This window comes from Dreissena polymorpha, chromosome 8 (genome assembly GCF_020536995.1).
Source record: "Dreissena polymorpha isolate Duluth1 chromosome 8, UMN_Dpol_1.0, whole genome shotgun sequence".
NCBI classification, from domain to species: domain Eukaryota; kingdom Metazoa; phylum Mollusca; class Bivalvia; order Myida; family Dreissenidae; genus Dreissena; species Dreissena polymorpha.
The window spans coordinates 66,425,878-66,447,761 of NC_068362.1; the positions used below are offsets into that span (position 1 = coordinate 66,425,878).

The window sequence follows — 21,884 nt, forward strand, 5'->3', positions numbered from 1 at the left end:
AATGTTTCAAATGCTTCTTACAATAGATGAAAATAACTCTCATCAGCCTGAAATTCACAATTTTGACGCCATTGTCGCTTTGTCAAGTGACGAATTTTCATTTGGATACTTTCGGATCGACCTTGACATTTTTTGCTGAAATTGTAAACATTACTTTCGTTTTCTGAAATCTATTACGTTTTCTGAAATCTATTATTTGTGATTAACAACTTACGTCTGGCGGATTAAAAGACTGATTTCAAAGTAAATCAGGTAATTTTAAATATTTTTTACCTTGAGTTTGTATTTAGACTACAATTTGTTTACAAAACAAGCAAGAATAATTTAAAATACCGGTAAATGTCTTTTTGAATTTGAAAACACTTGAGCACATGGTATGTTACTAAAAGTAGAAATAACGTCATATGAGCGTGAAATCACGGGAGATTCGCATTTCAAGAATGTCTGTCGCATCGCTGTTTTTCTCGATATGTAAGAGCAGAAAAGATAAATTTTAAATGTTTAAGATAGTATTTTGTGAAAGAATATATCAGTTAAATGTGAAAAATGTCAATCTTTCCGATCAAGTGGTTTATTTGGGCCAACAACTGCATTTAAAAGCAGTTTTGGACCGGTCTTTGTTAACTGTCAACTTTTCGCGAATTTCTGGTTGACTTTCCTAGTGGGGTTGGTCCATAACTTAAAAGTCGCGCCAGTCAAAAATCATAAAAAGCGCTTTTTAAAATTATGGTAGCCAGAACTAGGCAACTGGGTGACAAAACGAGTTTGTGGACTTTTACTCGAAAAGTGAAAACATGTTTGAAATCTGCCCAGTGACTACGCGTGGAACAAAATACAAAACGCCAGATTTTACATCGGCTTGCTGTTTGTGCATGGCGATGCTTATGTTCAATATACAAATAACAGAAGACAATATCAATACAAAACCTATAATTATCAATAAAAATCATACCGATCTAAAATAATCCGCATAAAACATCACGAACGCAATCGCTATCAGTTACAAAAAAGAAGACATTGCAAAAAAGCCGCAATATAATCCTGACAACTATCTATTTACAATCTACAATTGCACTTCAGCGTGTGTGTTTTACCGTACTCCGATAGCTGCACTACATTTAGTTGCAGGGCACCGTCGTAATTTTGAGGAATTTGGTGTTATCGGTCCAATCCAATTATACCGTGCTCGAGCAAGCTAGTCATCGAATCAAGTTGTGTTGAAAACAGGCTTATTTGGTGATAAAGGATCGTATTTTTATCCATGTTTTTTTACATATGAGAAAAAAGGGATTCCATTCTTATTAAATGACATGACAGATTAGTTTGCTCAAATAGTTAATCGTTTCACGTAACCCATGCAAACAAGAGATGCCGTACTTTCCAAGTGTGTTTATAACGTGTATATACAGCCATGTTTGGTCAACGAGCTAATGAGATATGTGTGTGGGGGGGGGGGGGAGGGGGGGGATATAGTGCTTGCTATGTGTTGATAGGGGGGGGGTCGCTATGACATTACGGTTGTAAAGTTACCTGAAACGTTTCCTGGCAAAGAAATACTGCGAAATAATGTCCTGGTTGGCTTAATTCATTAAAAAAGAGCACCATAGTATCAACTATACAACGTACATTTTTATTACGAACGTCTTGATTAGCCGATGTGCAACACAATTTTCTAATAACACCATCCATTGGTCGCTCACCTGTAAGGACCGTCGTGATTGGTCACCTCATTCTCTGGCCACGCCTCCTCCAGATGGAGCTGGATCCCTGCTAACGTAGCCGCCTCGTCCTTGGAACACGGCAGCTCCCCCGTCAAAATGAGCTCTTGTAGCTGAAACAACAAATAAGTGTAATACAATTTCGCATTATAAAGGCACGATGACCATTAAGTGACGAGACTCGGTTGGTGTTTGCGTGGAACGGATGCATATATGTAACATTTAAGCACATAATTGATGATTAATTAATGACATATCAATCCGTCACATTTTCACATGAATAGTGCGGTTCATCTTAACCCATTTATGCCTAGTGGACTCTCCCATCCTTCTAAATTAGATCAATTTATTTCCAAAATTAGGGATGACTAGTATATTTATTTCTATATTTAGAATATTTCTTAAAGAAATTCCTTTAAGCAAACAGCGCAGACCCCGATGAGACGCCGCACTATGCGGCGCCTCATCTGGGTCTACGCTGTTTGCCAAGTCCTTTTATCTAGACGCTAGGCATAAATGGGTTAATGTGGTAGTACTATTTGACATCTCGACATTTCATATATATTAAATAATGTTTCCAAATAATATATACATGCTACTATGATAGTTTGCGTTAGCAATAATTATATCTCATTGCTGAAATAAAACATACGTTTAACCATATGTTACCTCGCTCATTATCGGTATAACATATTAAAATACATATCCATATAAATGTTCACATGTATGTTCCATCACTTTCACACAATCGTCCATTGAGCACACCATTAACATATAGGCACAAACACAGCATTAAAACATGCCTTAAAGCTTTGAATCATTTAGGCATGTGAATTATTCTAGAAATTTAGTGAATTTCTGTCATTAAGATAAAGAAATAACGCCCATTTAACGCGCATACGTTTAATTCACACTTAAATCCACGCTATCAATGATTTTATGTTAAAGTGCCATAAAAGGTATAGATTATTGCTTTATGACAACTAAACGTAAACAAACCAATTGACTGATGATATCTCAACCTACAAAAGGCATTGATTTACACGCTCGCATATTGTGTTTGTTTTAAAGAAAGCGGCGCCGATTAAAACTCGAATTTGCCCCAGATTCTATTTATCTTTTAACGAAAATTACACTGGGTTAACATTCAATAGGCCCACCCGTATGCTTATTTCTACTTCCGGGTCACCCAAGTGTCTAGTATTTTGACGTCACACAATCGATAGCCGAGTTCATACGATCAGTTTACAATATGCAAACAGGTTTTTGTGGATTGAATTATATTTTAAACATTTTAATATTACATATAACATAAATATATAATACCTTACATCATTGTGCTTCTTCTTTGAACATATTTGCGTACATGATATTTTGGATGGCTAACAATAGTATTTTAGCGGGTCGATAAAATAAAACAATGCCTCCTGATTCCTTTGACTCCTTTTTATGGAAGTGCCCGCTAAGCTCGAAGTCACAATATACTAATTTTGCAATTTTTGTATATTAATGTAAAACCTTTAACTGTTGTGTATTTTGAACTACGTACTAAGCAGGTACCAATAGAAAAGGGTACATGTTTATTTTACATGAAATCACCTTAAAACAATTTTTTTGATTTTTAGCGTTTTTGCGGGAAAATGCGGTCTGTTGCAAAATATTAAGTGCACAGCCCGTTTTTAAAATAAAAATGCTTTTTTGCACAAATTAAGACAAAATAATGCGGATATTTCTTTTTTGCATCTCAAAGCCCACCACATTCTCGTTTAATCACAAAATAAACACGTATTAGAAAACGTGTTTTAACCCATTTATGCCTAGTGGACTCTCCCATCCTTCTAAATTTGATCAATTTATTTCCACAATTAGGGATGTCTAGTATATTTATTTCTATATTAAGAATATTTCTTACAAAAACTCCTTTAAAAATTAAGCAAACAGCGTAGACCCTGATGAGACGCCGAGACACCATACACAGCTGACCCTACTCTGAGAAACATGGTCAATAAGATAGTTGCTTGGTCAGATGTGAATGTTCATGCAGTTGAGGCGGTTTGGAAAACGATCATAAGGTATACCATAGGAAAGTCGGTCTTTGCTTATAAATTCACGAGAAAATACATAGCCAAAGCTCTTGGGAATAGCTTGGCTTCTGACCGTGCTGTTTATCCTGATCTTCTGTTCCAGCGTTTTCTGGTGGTGTCAAAATCTGAAGATCCTTCCCTTGCAGTCGTATTGTCTTATGCAGACGTTAAAATTGTTCAAGCAACAGTATAACGATCCCTTCGTAGCACCACGACGTTGGTGAGCGAGGATACAGATTTGATCATCTTGACTCTTTACTCCGGAAGAGACAATACGACCATCTACTTTCGCTTTGATGTAAATAAATAGTCAAAGGAACGGAACGTGAGTAATATTAACCTTTTGAAATATCTCGTGCTTATTCAGGCTGTAATTAATTTTCAATGATTTTCAGCAACGGTAAAAAATGAAGTCTACATAAGTTAGTAAAACCTGATCCTATCATGAAGTCATGTGCTAGTTCATTCTCTCTTTCAAATGTCGTAAATTGGATTTTATTTTTATTCAACTCCTAAGTGTAAACCTCAATTCGATTAAAGTGTTCCCTGTCTCCTAAACTATGGCGTTTTACATAACAGCTAATACGTTTGAGTAAAAAAGTTATGGACTTGTGGTCCTTCGTATTGTGTCGATGGCAATTTGGGACGCCGTGTTGGATTTCTTTGTAACATAATTAGCTTACATTTTGTATGATGATATGAATGTGATATTAATGTGTTCTTTGCTCTCTGAAACCTAGGTATATACACCTAATTTATCAAATTTGAGTGGACAGTAACATAGTTAATGATCATTAATAGGTTTGGCGGCCATCGTGGCGGCCATTTTGGACGCCATGTTCGATTTCTTTGTAACATAATTAAATTACACTTTGTCTGGTGATATTAATGTGTTCTTTGCCCCTTAAAACCTGTGTATAGACACCAAATTTATCAAATTTGAGTGGATAGTTGCATAGTTATGATCATAAATAAATTTTGGCGGCCATCTTTGGTGGCCATTTTGGACGCCATGTTGGATTTGTGTGTACTATTGTAAACTTAAACAATGATTGAGGATCTTAATGTGTTCTTTGCCCCTTGCAACCTATGTAAAGACACCAAATAACATAGTTATGATCATTTATATGTCCTGGCGGCCATCTTGTAAAAACATCTTTTCGGAAGTCCGATTGTGGTAAACTTTTGATATGTTTTTAAGGACCTTCTACCCTACCAATATCAGTTAAAATACCTTTTGTAGCAACTTTTTGGTGGTTGAAGGTATATTTTTCATATATTGACCCTACTACAGTTATGTAATTTTTTGTTGAATTCTGATTTACCCCACCCACCTTTTAATGGGAATAAAACAACAATGCCGTGTCCGTTTTAGATGAAAATAGCATCAATGTAAAGTACACTATGCCGCTATAAAGTTGAAATAATTTACAAAATTACAATCAACAGAAATGAAAGTTTGCACTCACTTTCAATTTTTATGCCTTTTTACGCCTTTTTTTCGCCTTTTTAAAAAATACTTTTTGTCTTTTTAAAAAAAATATTTGTCGAAAAATATGGCAGAAAGTGACATATTATGCGAAAAAAAAAGTTTTCCATTGTTTATTCAAGAAAAATAAGAATCTTCTTCAATTTCAGAAAATTCAGACTGAAAAACAGATAATTGGATTTTTTATCATTTTTGGCGGCCATCTTGGACTCCAACTTGAATTACAAAAAACGTATCATCACGCGGCACGTCCACCCAAAATTTTCTGACACTTCAGACATTTACCTAAAAAATGATATATAAATCAGCTTTCACTCTTTTTTGCACATGGGAGGTGCCCAGGGACTGTACTAGATAGATGTCACAGGCTGGTAAACCAAGTGAGCAGAATCTTCTCAGACCTGATTATTTTCTAGCACAATCAATATAGACAGTACAAAAAGATCTTCAAAAATAGAAAGAAACACTTTAAAAACGCGATTAGATTTATGCTCTGTATATTTAAAAAAGATCCATCTACAATTAGCTTGAACTTCGTGATTTTCGTCGTTGTTACTGATGTATTGATACCATCAATAATGTGCACTGTAAACAATGGTAGTTGATGTTATTTTTGTTATAGCTCATAATGAATAATATTGTTATTATATTTATGTATATATTTGTCTGTGTCGTTTTATTTTAATTTTTCACTCTTTAACGGTTATTTTATGTATGAGAATGTACGAGTGTTTTGAAAATACGTATATACATGTATATCGATAGAACCAACGTGGCTAACGATTAAAGGTGGAGCTGTTTAATAGATATAGTGAGTACAATTTAAAAGATATATATGGATCAATTATCAGTATTAACCCGTGATGGAATCGAGTTATACTTGAGGGTCGTAGTTAATTGTCAAATAACACACGGTCCGAATTTAGATGCGTTGTATCAAATCACGACAGCGAAGCACGAATTATTTGAGTCGCGTTCTGAGAAAACTGGGCATAATGCTTGTGCGTAAAGTGTCGTCCCAGATTTGCCAGTGCAGTTCGCACAGGCTTACCAGGGACGGCACTTTCCGCTTGTATGGTATTTTTCGTTTAAATGAAGTCTCTTCTTAGCAAACAGGCTAATCTGTGACGACGCTTTACGCACATGCATTATGCCCAGTTTTCTCAGAACACGTTTAACCCATACGCCACTTATCTTTAGGCGATGGGTGATTCAACAACAAACTATGATCTACCAATAACTTTATACAATTCTAAAGAAATGTGAACATTTTGTCGATATTAAAATTTGAAATAAACACTGATCTTAAATTTAGCTGATTACGTTCTTTGTAAAGACAGACGTTTAGTCGCTGAATGAATGTTTAATTAAAGTAATCAATTATCTGTTAGTTGAATACAAATCTGACATATGGACGTACCTGTTCAGTATCCATACGGAGCAAAACATTTGTACGTATGTTAGAACATTACCTTTTAATACATGCTCTCGGTCTACGTTAATTGTACACGTTCACGAGTATAAATCTATTCAGTTAAAGTTCTCTGTTGAAATCAGATATATTTAATTGCGCTTGCCTTACGTGTTGAGTTGTCATTCAAGCGATTCAAGTTATAAAATTGATTAGGAATATAAACTATATGAGAGTCGCTCTTTAAGAAGAGGTTTAATTCATGTGCGAAAAGTGTCGTCCAGATAGGCCTGTGAAGACTGCACAAGCTTATATGGGACGACACTTTACGCACATGGATTAATTTCAGAATGTTACACGGAAATTCTTGTGAAAAATTTATAACAATGGAAATTACAATCACAGACGAGTCTGATTGGTTGACAATTGTTCGAATGTTGACATAGGAATTAAATGATCGCTGTCTTTATTTGTTCAGAAGCGTGTTTCGACCAAACGTTAGTTTGTTTTCTACTTCGATAAGCCACTCATGTTTCTCAAATACTTAATCGTATAATTGTAAATGAAGTTCGATTGACCACATTTCTACATTAACCGTTCATTTATTTATTATAATTTACTATTTCATAAATCTGTACTAAATTATAGAATGGAATAATAGTTGCATTTGATTGTAAATCGGTTGAAAAATGAAGAAAATAAAGGTACATAGTTTACTGCTACTTCGTTATTAAACACAGCGACACAAGAACAAATCAACCGAAAGTTAAATCGTATTAAACAAAGATTACAAATGCAGGAAAGCGACAGGCGGGAAGTAACTAATTTTGCTGGCCAAATATTGCCAAATGGGATCAATAGCGTTTTTTTTTCTTCAAAAAGAGTAATTGCCAAAGAAGCTCTATTGTACGGAATCCGGATAGTGCCATATATGATCTCGCCCTTCTTTAATCAAGGGCGACACTAGACACACGAAGCAATACACGATATTTTGCGCGACAATCGCGGCGAAGCTCGATATTTTGCGCGACAGTCACGGCGACGCACGATATTTTGCGCAAAAGTCGCGGCGACGCACGATATATTGAACACGATATATCGCCTTTTGGGCTACCTACACAGGGGTGATATATCGTGTCGCGCAAAATATCGTGTATCGTTTCGTGTGTCAAGTGTCGCCCTTAATGAAAAAGAGCGACATTACTTGTTTAGGTAAAGCACTCATGAACATTAATTAGGCGCTTTTCCGGACTTAAACACAAGAAGAAAATATATGTGCGGTAAGTGATTTATGTAGTTCGCATGGACTTTTTTAGTAATAATAATAATAACAATAATTATAATAATAATAATTATAATAACAATAATAATAATAATAATAATAATATTATTATTATTATATTAATTATTATTATTATTATAATTATTATTATTCTTATTAAGAGGTCTGATGTTGGATATTTGAGTTTTGATGATGAGGAAGATAATGACGATTCTACACGATATAGTTGTGGTATTCTAGAACGTGTGTATTATTTGAAGTCAGCACACACAAATCTGAAAATTCATTGACTTTATAAAACAGAAATATTATTTAGCTAAGCAAGACTTTTAAACAGGCTTGGCTCATGTGCAAAACAAATTCCACGCGACGGACCACCTGCCATACGCATTTAAATCGCAATAACTACACTAGGTGTCGACGGCATCTTGTTTGAGATTGTAATCAACAATCATGTTATATAGTCTGTGCTCATACTTATTCATCTGTTGTGCACTCATTAACTCCTTATAACTGCAAGTCGAGTATGTGGCTACGGTGTCGACTTTGCAGGTCCAGTACATAAATTAGATCCATATTCGTGAAGCATAATAATCAGTTGACTCGATGGTTTCAAGTACTCGTTTTACCCCGGAAACGGACAAAAGAGTGTATATTCCAGAAAATTAAATAATGGATTTTCTGACCCACAAAGTGACTGGCTTACACTCTGACTGGCTAATTGACTGATTGACCCACCGATCGACTGACTGACTGACCGACTGACTGACTTGCTTACTCTCTGACTGAATAACTGCCTGTCTAAATGACTTGCAAACTCAATGAAATTGAAATGTTATCAATACAGACACCATAAGGTGTAAAGACAAAAAAAACACGACCGAACAAACAAAACGGCAAATATATATACCCCCGCTTTGCGACAGTTGGGGTATAACACTATAAAGAAGTGAAACTCCAGCTGCTGGAGCAGTATTGAATTCTCATTAAAAACAATTAGTTGGTCCTTTATTTAAGGCAAGTGACCGATTGCCAAAACAGTACAAAACAGCACAATACAGCACAATACAAACCAACATAAACACAAAATATGAATAAAGCTGGGGTCACCGCCTTGGAACGGTCAATGCAAAGCATTCAACGAATCATGTACGTATCCTAGTAGATTCTAAAACAACAATGCTGCTTATGTACGCATATCACACACAAATCTCGTTCATAATTTTTGTTGATACAAAAAACCGATGCGCATCTCAGGTATTTTATTAACAATTACCTGACAATCCTTATCGCGAGTGAGCTAATATCAAGCAATTCAGAGGCCGCTGTTCGCAGAAACCAATAAATTACCTGTTGATTACACATGTGCGATTACAAGTGGGTATGGGGGAGCACAGGCGGTTTTCAATCCGATTGAGAGCGGCGAACGCCCCATTAAACGCCCCATCAAACATTTGATTTTATTATAAAACATCGGATTGATATTGATGATGATGACAATGAGAATTATGATGCTTATTCGAATGATGATGATGGAACGCGATGATGACAATACTGATATTGCATGAGCTATTGTTTTATTAGCTACTGACTGATACTCGATTTTATCACATGCCATACCCTGTTTCCCATGTAATGTAACCATTACGAGTATTTGTATCTTACACATGTGTAATATACTTCTCAAGCGTTTTCATTGGCTTAGTTTTCGTTCGATTGACCAATCGCATTTTGTTAATTTGTTGAAATGACGTTGCAACGTCAAATGAAGTCACGAACTGTAAAACAACATTCGGGATTTATCATTATGTTTGCGTAAATATTTATTTAATTAGCTCATTTAAATGCATCTGATAAAAAGAGCTGACACTCGTTGTCATATCATACCATATTTAATAAACTCGTCCAGGAAATTCGTTAGTTAGCTCACCAAAGGCTCGCTTACTAACAAAATTCCTGAACTCATTTAATAAAATATGGTATGATATGAGAACTCGTGCCAGATCTCATATATTTATGCACAAAGTAAAGTTAAACAGCTCAAAAGATAGCTTTATTGATGGCTATCAATGTGTACTATAATTGCTAAAGAAGTTTGTTTATGCTGATGTAAATTCTCTTTTATTTTACTTTTTATTAACAAACCAAACACACAATTTAAAGACGATACTGCCTGACGCGATAATATACTACATGATGATGAATAAAAAACGGCTAATTTCAGCATCTTCCTTTAATGAGCTTAGTGCACATAGCCGACATGCATGTACACATGTATATAGAATCCATCGTATTAACATAGCCGTAGTGTACGCGGCACAAGGTTGTTTGATGGAAAACTGTTATCCCGTGTATGAATTAAAACGTTTGCTTGCGTCTATGCGACGACGAGCATTGGTGCAAAGAAAGGTAGTATAAAATTAGAATTCACATGGTACCTTTTTGCACCAATGAAGCGATGTGGGACGAACGATATATGACTGCACTATTAGGATCAATGTGACGTATTTATAATTATGATGATATTTAAAAGAAGCAACTGCATTAGTAATGAGTCATCTCAGATAAGCTTAATTAATCATTCTTATCAAGGACGACACTTTCCGCTTTATGGAATTTTTCGTTTTAAGATAGTCTTATTAGCAAATATCAAATATCAAGTGAACGTGTCGTTCAAGATTAGCCTGTGCAAACTGCACAGGCTTATCTGGGACAAAACTTTTCGCACATGCATTGACCCCCTTAACACAGAGAATGACCCATTCCCATTCGCAAAATGACTGTTTCAAAAAAATAACGATCGAAATCGCAAATCTGTATAATACTTGTAATATAGAAAAGTAACTACACTCAGAGCACAGACACTCATGGCAATGTGAATACAGCCCTCCTTCCGTGTTGCTTATTGCTGCCATATCGTTTCCGCTGTTGGCGGTTTTGGTAGCCAGCACATCGACGCGATAGAATGACAAATACACCCGAAAGAAATACAGAAAGCGCCATGATGCGACAATTACGACGTTTGTCACCCTTTTGATCGTTCTGAGGTGCTCTTGTGATTGCGACTTCAAAACCCCATAACAAGCCAGAACAATTTTGCTCCCGAATGTGAAACCCTTTTCTGCGTCTGTAAGAAATCCGGGATTTGCGAATTACACGGATGGCACTAACAGAATGCGAGATGTACCATCAAACTATATATAACGACGCGAATGTTATGGCGATGTTGAACACTAGTTGATAAAGACGTCTGTCAGATAAGATGGATGGAGCGCCGCAGAAATACGATGCGACAACACGATCGACAACTTGCACGGTGTCTTGAGTGAGGAGTAACAGCTTCGACGAGATTGTTTACCTGCTTACTTAATATGCTCCGTTCAAATCATTACCTGGTTGAGTCCTTGTTAAATTTTCATAGATAATGTGATTACTTTTGTAAACTCGTAGAATTCGATCTTTATTTCCCATTTATTGGTCGTAGGTGCAATATTATTCACGGGACGCATGTGATACGACTTTGAATATACTTACGCAAAGGAACTGAAAAGCAGCAACAATAAAAAATGAAAAGTTAATACGGACAATAATACATCTGATTATATTCGTACATAATATGAAGGACACATGATCATCAAATATAAATAAGCTTGCAGCACGTCCACAAGCCCCGTATCTGATTGAAGATAAATTATTAACATAGTAAAAGCATTGACTAAATAAAAACTTATTTTTCAGAAGGCAAAATTTGCCGCCGTTCAGTTCAGTAATAAACAACATAAAGCCCCGATATTGTCATTTTACCCTGCCTCAGTTGCAAACATTGACCAAATAAAGCAGAGTCGGATAAACTAGTTGATATCCGGCAGTACATCACGTGACCGTGATCTAACCGTAAGTATGTATTCATACGCACCGATTAACATGTTCTAATATCTGACCTTTGAAATTTATTGGGACGCATCATGAAAGTTATCGTAATATTATAGCTATATCATCATTTTTATCTTCTTAAAAATATATTACTGAACCAGACTTCCGTATTTATCATGTTCATTTACTTGATTACGCAATTTATGACGTATCTAGTGTGACGTCATTTCTCTGACAAAACATACTATCTAGTTTCTCTCATGATTTTAGGGACAACAAATTTGATATGGTGGTTTTAACAGTATTTTTTAATATTTTAAAGCATCGAACGAATCATAAACGATTTTCGGAGTGTGTGTTTGTCATTCATAAATGTTAACTTCGATAGGAATAAAATAATTTGCTACGACAGGATTACGGTTTCGTTAATCGGGTTTTGGGTCAGAATGGTTAGCATTCGATACAAACGCTATCAAAAAAGAGTGTGGTTTAAAATACATTCCGATAATAGAGATGGAAAAACAGAAAATGGATTCCGACAAAGGGATGGAAGAACAGACAATGAATGTGTATATCGTTGTACATTTATTGTTATAAGCAATGGATTAAAGTTGTCATTAAGTAAATAAAATTTAGTTTTTGTTTTGCTGATGCATTTTGATTTCATTTTTTTACCAAGAAAAATATCACATTCTCGATTCGTTTTTTTTCTTCTCTTAATAGTTTCGATAGGAAAGTATTAAAAGGAACAGTTTAATGTGGAACTATTTTTATCGTGACACAATCGGTAGTTATTCGGTCGTCTGGAATGTAGGAGGCCCGACAAGAATAATTATATTGTTATGTAAATTAATCATTTGTCTTTGATAAAATGTGTCAACGGCATGAAGCAGGATAAATCGAATACATGGTTGGTGCCGAGATGGAGAAAGTTTATCCGGTTCGGCCCGAAAAAGAAAAATAGGGCTCGCTAAAGCTCGCCCTATTTTCTTTTTCTAAGCCTCACCGGATAAACTTTCTCCATCTCGGCACCAACCATGTATTCTCTATATCACATGCGCAAACATAATGACAAATCCCGAATGTTGTTTACATTTCGTGACTACATTTGACGTTGCAACGTCATTCCAGCAAAATAACAAAATGCGTTTGGTCAATAAACGAAAACTAAGCCAATGAAAACGCATTAAAATGTTGTATAACAAATGTGTAATATATACGGAATATTACGTTAGTCAATTGTTCCAATAGTTTGTATTCAGTCGAGAGGCTTGTGTGATGACGTATCACACTAGAGGCGGAGCCTCGAGTGTGATGCGAAATAGCACAAGCCACGAGACTGAATACAAACTCTTGGGACAATTGGCTAGCGTAATATTCCTTTTATTATATACACAACTAACGGAAACAGTTAGCAATTGTATTTTTGCTTTAACAAAACTGACAAAACAATGAATTAAACGGTTCGCCATATTTTATTTAAGACGTGTATGAATACAGTTTATGTAAATTACCGTGTAATTACCGTGTGAACAGGGAAAACACAGGATTCCGACACGCTTACCTTAATGATATCGTTATTCCAATATTTATAACAATTAAGTTGACAACTTTGATCGGATGTTTATAACAAAAGCGTTATAACGATATGCACTTCCACTTCTATTCTAACATGTCTTTATCGAAACTTAGTTTAAACCACACTATTTTATTGTATTTTTATCGAAATGTACATTTATGCATGATAAACACACACTCCGAAAAACGTTCTGCATTCGTTCGTTTTAAACAAATAGTGTACTGTTAAAACAAAAGCACCTCCGACATGTCCTTAAATACCAGAGAGTTCAAATAAAACTATACTTGTGTTTCGTCAAAGGAATGACGTCATACGATGTACTACGTAATATTTTGCGTAAAATGGGGGTTTCCTATTTTCGGTGCGCGTAATGTGACGTCATTAAATGGGTAGAAGAAAGTAGCCCGGCTAGTATGGTAATACGGAATTGGAAACAGCGAGTAGCGTAATACGGGATTTTTTATTTAAACGATTGATACAACCAGTATTTTGTTAAAAGCATTAAACAGATATATAATTAAAAAAAATATGTAATGGTTGTATTACATGGGAAACAGGGCATAGCATATGATAAATATATTTATACTTTTTGACGATGCTGGAACAGCATCGTCTAAGGTTTGATAACTAGTAAAAAAAATCTTTACAATGGCGACCTATGTAAAAGACCGAGGCAGTCCGATTGAGATAACTCGATTTTTCAGTTACTTCCCTTGGCATTCGCCAAGGAGATTGCTCGTTGATTTTCATTGATAACATTCTCCTAGCAAAGTTGTCGTTCGTGTTGATAAAGGTAAATATTAATAGAACAGCATATCCTGGGGAAACAGATTCAATAAGTTTATCAGAACGTTAATTTCAAATAAGTAATTTTACATTCAATTTATTTTTATGGACCAATGAAACAACTATATATTTTCTATATTTTGTTTGATATTTGTTCTCGATTAAGTAAATAAATTGCGAATAAAAACATGCAAAATTAATTTTTTACGAGATCACAAAACTAAAGAGTGCGAACAATTTCGAACCTGCAAATTGTAAACGCTGCACTGCTATGATATATATAGATAAAACAACAATTTTTTACGTAATTGTCCGTCCCGCTAGCGCAGTGGTAAGGACGTTCGCTTTTTCACCTTTACGACACCGGTTCGATTCCCGCTCCCGGCGCAATGTTATATTTTGTCTGTTTTGTGGTCACCATTCCGGACAGGTGTTTTTTTTCCGGATAATCTCATCCCCCCGCAGAATTTGACCATATAAAAAAATAAAAAGTATTTCAGTACAAAACAAATAGCTTGAAATTGCAGCTATCATTCAAAATTCGTCCCAACTGTCGTCAATCTAATCTTATTAGGTAGGACTGCTGAACACCCCGGGTCCCAGCATTATGCAGCCTCAGCGCGGAGGTAACTCATTACCTTGGAAAAACACAAATACACACACTGGGTGCAGCCTAGGCGCGTATAGACTCAAACAAGGCAACAAACTCAAGTGCGGGCACAATCATTTAAAATTTACATATTGAATACGATATTCTAACAGAAATTACACAACCACCTAAGTGTACATACCATGTTTGATATTTCGTTCGATTGTTAGATTTCAGCATATACATGTATAAGGTCATTTCGCTATTAGTTAACTTATCCATATGTTCGTGGGCGAACTCGGATAGTCAAGTGCTCATACGATTGAGCTCACATGGTCCGGCTATGTGCTCATACCTACTTTCGAGAATCATCATGAAGGTATTGCCACCCGCTTCCCAGTTTCGCTCAATGGGTCAAGTTACCCACGGTACTACTCCCCCGTACCCCTAAACTTTTTTTCGTACCAAAAATGTTTCGTACGCAATTTTTTTTCGTACCAATTTTTTTTTCGTACCCAAAATTTTCGTACCCAAATTTTTTAACGTACCCATATGTTCGTATCAACAAACACAATTGTGGTGATATAGATAAACTTAAATTGATGTTTTATATCCATCCTCTTCAGAAGCACAGTCACGCCAGTACTGCCAGTACTTTGATTTCGTCACGCAATTCCTTACCTATCATCGAAACTCAAATATAGCTCTAGTTTGCTAGTTAATTAGTAAACACTTCGCTGACCGTTCTAGAACCGAATAATCCCCTCTTGCAACATCAGTAAATCCGCCGTCCAAGAAAAAGTCCCATGGAATTCCATTGCTCTTACTGACAATCAAAATGTTTTCATTCATGTGTTTTTTTCCCTGTTTGTGTACGTTCTAGTACGATTTGCACCATACTCTGCGCATAAATCAAATCTAAACATAATATCGGAAGCACTAAGCGGTTCGGATAAACATCCTTCGAATCAATTTCGCATACACTGCAGATGATGCACATAATCCCCGCAATAAGGTAAACAGCGCGTGCAGCTTACGGTGGTTTTTGAGTTTTTTGTATCAATTAGGCCGCGCGAAATTAATCTATAGCTTTAATGAAGTCGTTTGCAAACTGCGCGTGTTCATGTTTAGTTTTTACCAATGAAGACGTGCGCAATCTCAATCGCTTTTAACGCCGCTCAATATATGAAATATATGACTACGGTTAAAAAATCTGCCAAACAGTTGTAATGACTTTTTGTTTCACCATTAAAACATTAAAAGTTCTGAAAGTTACATCTTAGACCCCGACATATTCCGTTTGAATTGTTGATTGCTCTGAAAGTAGGAAAAATTAATGCACAGTTATATGATAAAAATCAAAGAAACTTCAACGCGCTATAGTACCATCTTCTTCACATTTTTCGGTAACCTCTGCGCACTTATTCAATCTGAGAAAATGGGGGTGCATAAAAGTTAAATGATAAAAAAGCAGTGCATTATTTTTTTCTCTTTTTCATACTTTACGTATTATGTCGATGCCTCACGACCCTGTTAACCGAATATAATTAAAATTATGATAAAATGGTATTTCACAAAAATGTGTTTGTAGGCAAAAGCATTACAGGGTATCGCGTCTATCGATGATATTACATTAATGTTGTGTTTGGATGATTTGTATCGCACGAATCAATTGTGTGATGTTGTTTCTGCACGAGTCTTTAGGGCAGATGGATTACAGCGTCACTCTATTAGCGATTGCGAAACCCCCAATGAAAAAGTCCATTCATAGTATTCCATCTCATGATAAAGACAACAATTAAATTCGCTACCGAAACAAATTACGTATTTATCGTATAGACACAAATAACATGATATTAAAATACGCGAATATTTATGTGAATCATTATGTAATTATGATGTTTACATTTATATGACGTCTTAAAAACTCTATTTTTTACCATTTGAATGCGGAAAGTATTTAAATTTGTGAAATACATGCTGTTTTCTGGTCGATTGTATTTTATACCAAAAATATACGAACATATACTTGTCTTTAGTCATACATATATTATGAATAGAAATTAGTTTATTCAATATTACCAACTTCGCTTTTGTTTCAATGATTCCAATGCTCTTATTTTAGTTACGTCAGTAATATGTCCGTTAGAAACGATTCTGGTACTATTTTCAAACTGAATCCCCCCCCCCTCCAAAAAGAGTAAATAATATCCAACAAATAGAACGTGAACGTTCGAAACTGCAAATAATATAGATTCTCATTCCAGCCATATCATTCTGGCGCGTTTGAAGTTGTACAATCTCCATCACGACAACGATGAAAATACCCGCTGGAACATCAAGGTTCGAAAAATGTCTCTACTGTCGTTTTGGGCCCTTTTTGACGTTCTGGCAAGTACAGTTGTCGTTCGTTCGTGCTGTCACGTTGGAGACATTTGTTGGCATGCATACACTGGTATATTGTAATTGTCGATGTTCATCAGCTCAGAAATTAAATCGCCTTGTATGAATTTAAAATGATGTCTTAATTTATGTATAGATTTATGTTTTGTGCATGCTGACGTAATTGAATCGCCTTGTGTCGATACAGATGTTCTTTGAAATGTCGTTATTATACTGACATGATATTAAAATATTAATGCATTTTTAAATAGAATCAGATACAATTCAAATCATCAGAATGTTATATATCATTTCGACAAAAACAGCAGGTGACTGTAAGCATCAGTAAACACGCACATTTATGTACCTAATTTTCAAAATGGAGCGTAATTTATCATTTATGTTAAATACTACGTTATTTTATCACGCTCGATCATGGAAGGTACACCATTATGTATGTTTATAAATGTAAGCATGGTTTGTATTCATCAAATTAATAACGAAATTTCATCGAAGTCAACTTATTCGCCCAAAACAATTATCTTAAAAAACAATAACGGATACTTGCACATGTGTAAAGGTAATAGCGTACTGTTTTTCCAAAATATTAATTCAACTGCCCTTGCTTTAATACATTATACATAACGAAACAAGCTATTTCTCTACGTTGATCAACATACCTCAACTCGTAGATAGCAAGAAACATCGTTCTGATAGCTTCCAGCAATAAGTTGTTGTTAATTAGATGTATGTATACATTGTATATATCCAAGAAATAAGTTGTTGTTGATTACACGTATAACAACGTGATAGGAGTAACACGTGGGACTGCCGTATCTTACATAGTGATGGTTAGCAAACAGAAACATCAAATGAACATGTACGATACGAATGTTTTTGTTAGATGAATCTTGTGTAAAAAGTATTTCTCATTCACAGCTATATAAAAAAGATGATCCATCTCAACCGAAAATTAAAGAAAAGCATTTGATACCACAGACAAAACAAGACTGTCCAGCATTAAAGTAAGGTTTTTACACTTATATTCGATTTCCAGCATTTAAATGTATAAAGTAAAATTTACGGGCTTTATAATACAACGTTAACTACTATTAAAAGTTCTTATTATTAAGATAATTACCTATGTACAATATACTGTTTTGTTGATGTCCGTTTTTATATAATATTTTCTTATTTTGAAAAGTATTGAAACATAATAACGAAGAAAACATTCCCGCTTGAACGCTTACTTCTGTGAAACAAATATTCTGCAGAAACCAGGAAACATACACCGAAGTAACAAATGATAGACTTGATGGTGAAATTGATCTTGAATGGACTACCTTGGCAACAAACTGCTGGTACTGAGTTGAAACTGTTTAGCTTAATATATTGTCTTTTAGTTGTTGTCATTTTTTGGCTAGTTTTTAGGTAACTGCTTTAATGAAGATCAAAATATCAACCAAACAAATACTTTAAATGATTATATTATCAAAATGTGTTTAAATGAAAACGTCCGATTCATATTTGGCTGAAAAGACTCTACCATTGTTTAACCCATTTATGCCTAGCGTCTAGAAAAAAGGCGTTGGCAAACAGCGTAGACCCAGATGAGACGCCGCATAATGCGGCGTCTCACCAGGGTCTGCGCTGTTTGCTTAAAGGAATTTATGTAAGAAATATTTTAAATATAGAAATAAATATACTAGACATCCCTGATTTTTGAAATAAATTGATAAAGTTTAGAAGGATGGGAGAGTCCACTATTTATAATTGGGTTAATGTTTGAACTTACGTCTTGTGATAGATTCCGCCCAGGCAACGCGTATTTCATGCACGTGTGCGAGTTCTGTCGTGCATTGCACGAGTGACCCACACTTAATCCACACTGACCACAGAAATTACCAACACCGTTACTTCTAACATTTGTTTTCAGCAGTTCGTTGCCAGTCAGCGCGTAAGGCCTATCACACTGTTTTTCCATTGATGAATAATTTCGCCCCGCGGAATGGTAAGACGATTCATTCTCATCAGCCCAGGATTTATTACCGAGAATATCAAATTTCTTAAGATTGATCGGATGATGGACATCTATTCGAAACATCATAATGGCCGCCAGGCAGCCCACATGATCGAATGTCACGTGTTCTTGGTCAGTATCACGTGCAATAGAACCGGGCAAAATCGCGTCCACCACATCGGGCGGGTTCTCGAAATGGCCAACGAAGATATAGGCATTGTACGAAAACGAATATCCTTGATTTTTTGGCGTGCGAAATTCCATCTTTTTCTCGTCTTTTCTCAGGAAAAACAGAAAAGAAGTATCATTCTTGTTCAAAACTTCACGCTCGGAGTTAGACCGACCGGAAAATAATTTTTCCAGGCAACATGAATACCAGACAGGTTATTCGCTCCCATTCGAAGAAAAAAACTACTAGTAGAAATTACAATCACTGTTGGCCAAGCTTCTAACACGTCATTAGTATCACCTATTACAACTACTGCAGTCATTCCAATTTCCCGGGGTTCTATGGTGTTTACAGCATTTTCATCACCGCTGTTTTTCCGAGAGTAGCAGATTCGATTTCGATACTTGACTGCTCTGGGTACTTACATTGCAGGTAGTGTGGTGTATTAATTAGAAATTAATCTCTCTCATTCACGAGCCGACTAAAACTTCAATGGTTCAGAAATTCCTAAATCAACCATAAAATTGATCATCACTAATGCGTGTATATTCATCGCTCAATGAACGTATTATAAACACGTTTTACCACTATCGCGAAATGCTCTCGATTTTTCGTAAACGGTAATTAATACATTCCCTGCACAACAAAATAGACAAACAGCTGAGAAGAAATACTTTGATAATGGTTACACACGCTACAAAGCGAACAAACCTGGAGTTTAAATTAAACTGTAATACAACTTATTTTTCATAAATCATACGTATTCACCCTTATGAACTATAGGATCTTATTTTATGAAAAAGTAATACATGTAAGAACAGAAGGGGTATTCACGTGATAGTCAAGATGGCGACGTCCATACCAAGACAGTTATTTTTCGCCGTTTTATACCCTTTATTACTTCTGTTTATTTTTTAAGTTACGCTCACTTTCCAGCCATATCCCTAAAAAGGTGATTCACGTTTATTTCGAATTTATATTCGCTTTATATCTCGAATTTACTCCCCGAAAATTTTCTTAGTGGAGCCCTAATTAGGTCATCCCGCTAATAAATTTCGCACCGAGTAAAGTCGAGATGTATAGCGAATATTACTATGAAATAGAAGCCAGTAACTTTCTCCCTAATATGGCTGGAAAGCGAGCGGAATACAAAAATATAATACAACTAATAAAGGGTATAAAGCGACGAAAAATACCTTACTCGGCATAGACGTCGCCATCTTGTTTGTCATGTGATTACACCCTCTGAAGAACTCAATTTTCATTTTGTGTGAAAAATATATTAGTGATTACAAAACTGTTGGGTGTGTGTTGCTTTGTTTGGGGGGAGGGGGATATTGCGTCCAACTCCGATGCGTTGATACAATCCTTTTAAGAGATAAATGAAAGTGTGAAGCTTTTGGAAAAAAATGGATTAGTTGCGTTGTTTGAGGAAAAGCTAAAGTGCTCTTAACCCATTTATGTCTAGTAGACTCTCCCATCCTACTGAATTGGATCAATTTATTTCCAAACTAAGGGATGTCTATTACATGTATATTTATTTCTATATTTAGAATATTTCTTACAGAAATTCATTAAAGCAAACAGCGCAGACCCAGATGAGACGCCGCATGATGCGGCGTCTCAGCTGGGTCTACGCTGTTTGCCAATGCCTTTTTTCTAGACGCTAGGCATAAATGGGTTAATGAATGTATCGTTAAGTCTATCAAGCCGTCTGATCAATCTGAATATTTATGCCCCGCCTCCTGGCCCGCATTGAATGAGATTTTATCATGATATGATGATGGCACTGTAGTCTGTTAACAGACTGATTTTTTTTTGCTTTTTTAATTTAACAATTACTTTTGAGATGCATTGCAATACAATATCAAAGCTCCTTTTCTCTTCTGGCTGCATTTTAAGCAGATAAGAACACGTAACTCTGTATAATATAAGTACAGTACAAGAAGTAGGCGAGAGTTATCTCTATACAAATGATAAAATGGTAATGCAGGACTGTAAACAGTCTAATGGTACTGTGATGATATTAATGCATTTACTAACGTCTTTTATTTGGTCGTTTTGTTTTGTGTCTAAGAACCTCAATCGTGCTATATCATGACAATAGCCCGCAAAAACGCAAGGCTAAGAAATCGATTATTTTAACGTCGTCACTTATTACTGTTTTTCGCAGCCTATTTCTTGTTCTTTCATTCAAGTAATTATTTTCCCAGACGTTTAACTAGGAATAAGTACATTGTGTGATCATACACGAGATAATATTCTTGTAGCAAAGGAAGCGCACAACAGGTTCATTCGAATTTCGTGGCTCTGAATGCTTTACTAATACTTAAATAAGTCGCATCGCATACTGTAATTTATTTTAAGACAGGTGAAATATATACGAATAAACGAGCGGGAACCGCATTTGATACTAGAATAACTACATAACTACGAGATGCAGAGAAACGGTTCTTTTCCACTGCAATTGCTCTCACTTAAAGGGGCCTTTTCACAGATTTT

The 21,884-nt window shown here is 35.5% G+C and overlaps 1 protein-coding gene and 1 long non-coding RNA gene across 3 annotated transcripts in view; one reads left to right on the forward strand and one right to left on the reverse strand.

The window, feature by feature from the left end:
* The window catches only part of LOC127841745 (1-phosphatidylinositol 4,5-bisphosphate phosphodiesterase epsilon-1-like), a 95,839-nt gene that overhangs the window by 44,620 nt on the left and 29,335 nt on the right, over positions 1–21,884 (reverse strand). Inside the window, exon 8 of the mRNA XM_052370800.1 lies at positions 1,701–1,831. Coding sequence (XP_052226760.1) covers positions 1,701–1,831 — 131 coding nt within the window. The remainder of the gene's footprint in view (positions 1–1,700; positions 1,832–21,884) is intronic.
* LOC127841750 (uncharacterized) lies at positions 146–18,511 on the forward strand. Of its 2 annotated transcripts, XR_008031308.1 has the most exons (5): positions 146–252; positions 3,906–4,127; positions 17,079–17,266; positions 18,133–18,218; positions 18,398–18,511. It is a non-coding gene; the product is annotated as an uncharacterized LOC127841750 (long non-coding RNA). The 2 variants fall into 2 exon arrangements; XR_008031309.1 differs by lacking the exons at positions 17,079–17,266; positions 18,133–18,218; positions 18,398–18,511 and adding an exon at positions 5,441–5,952.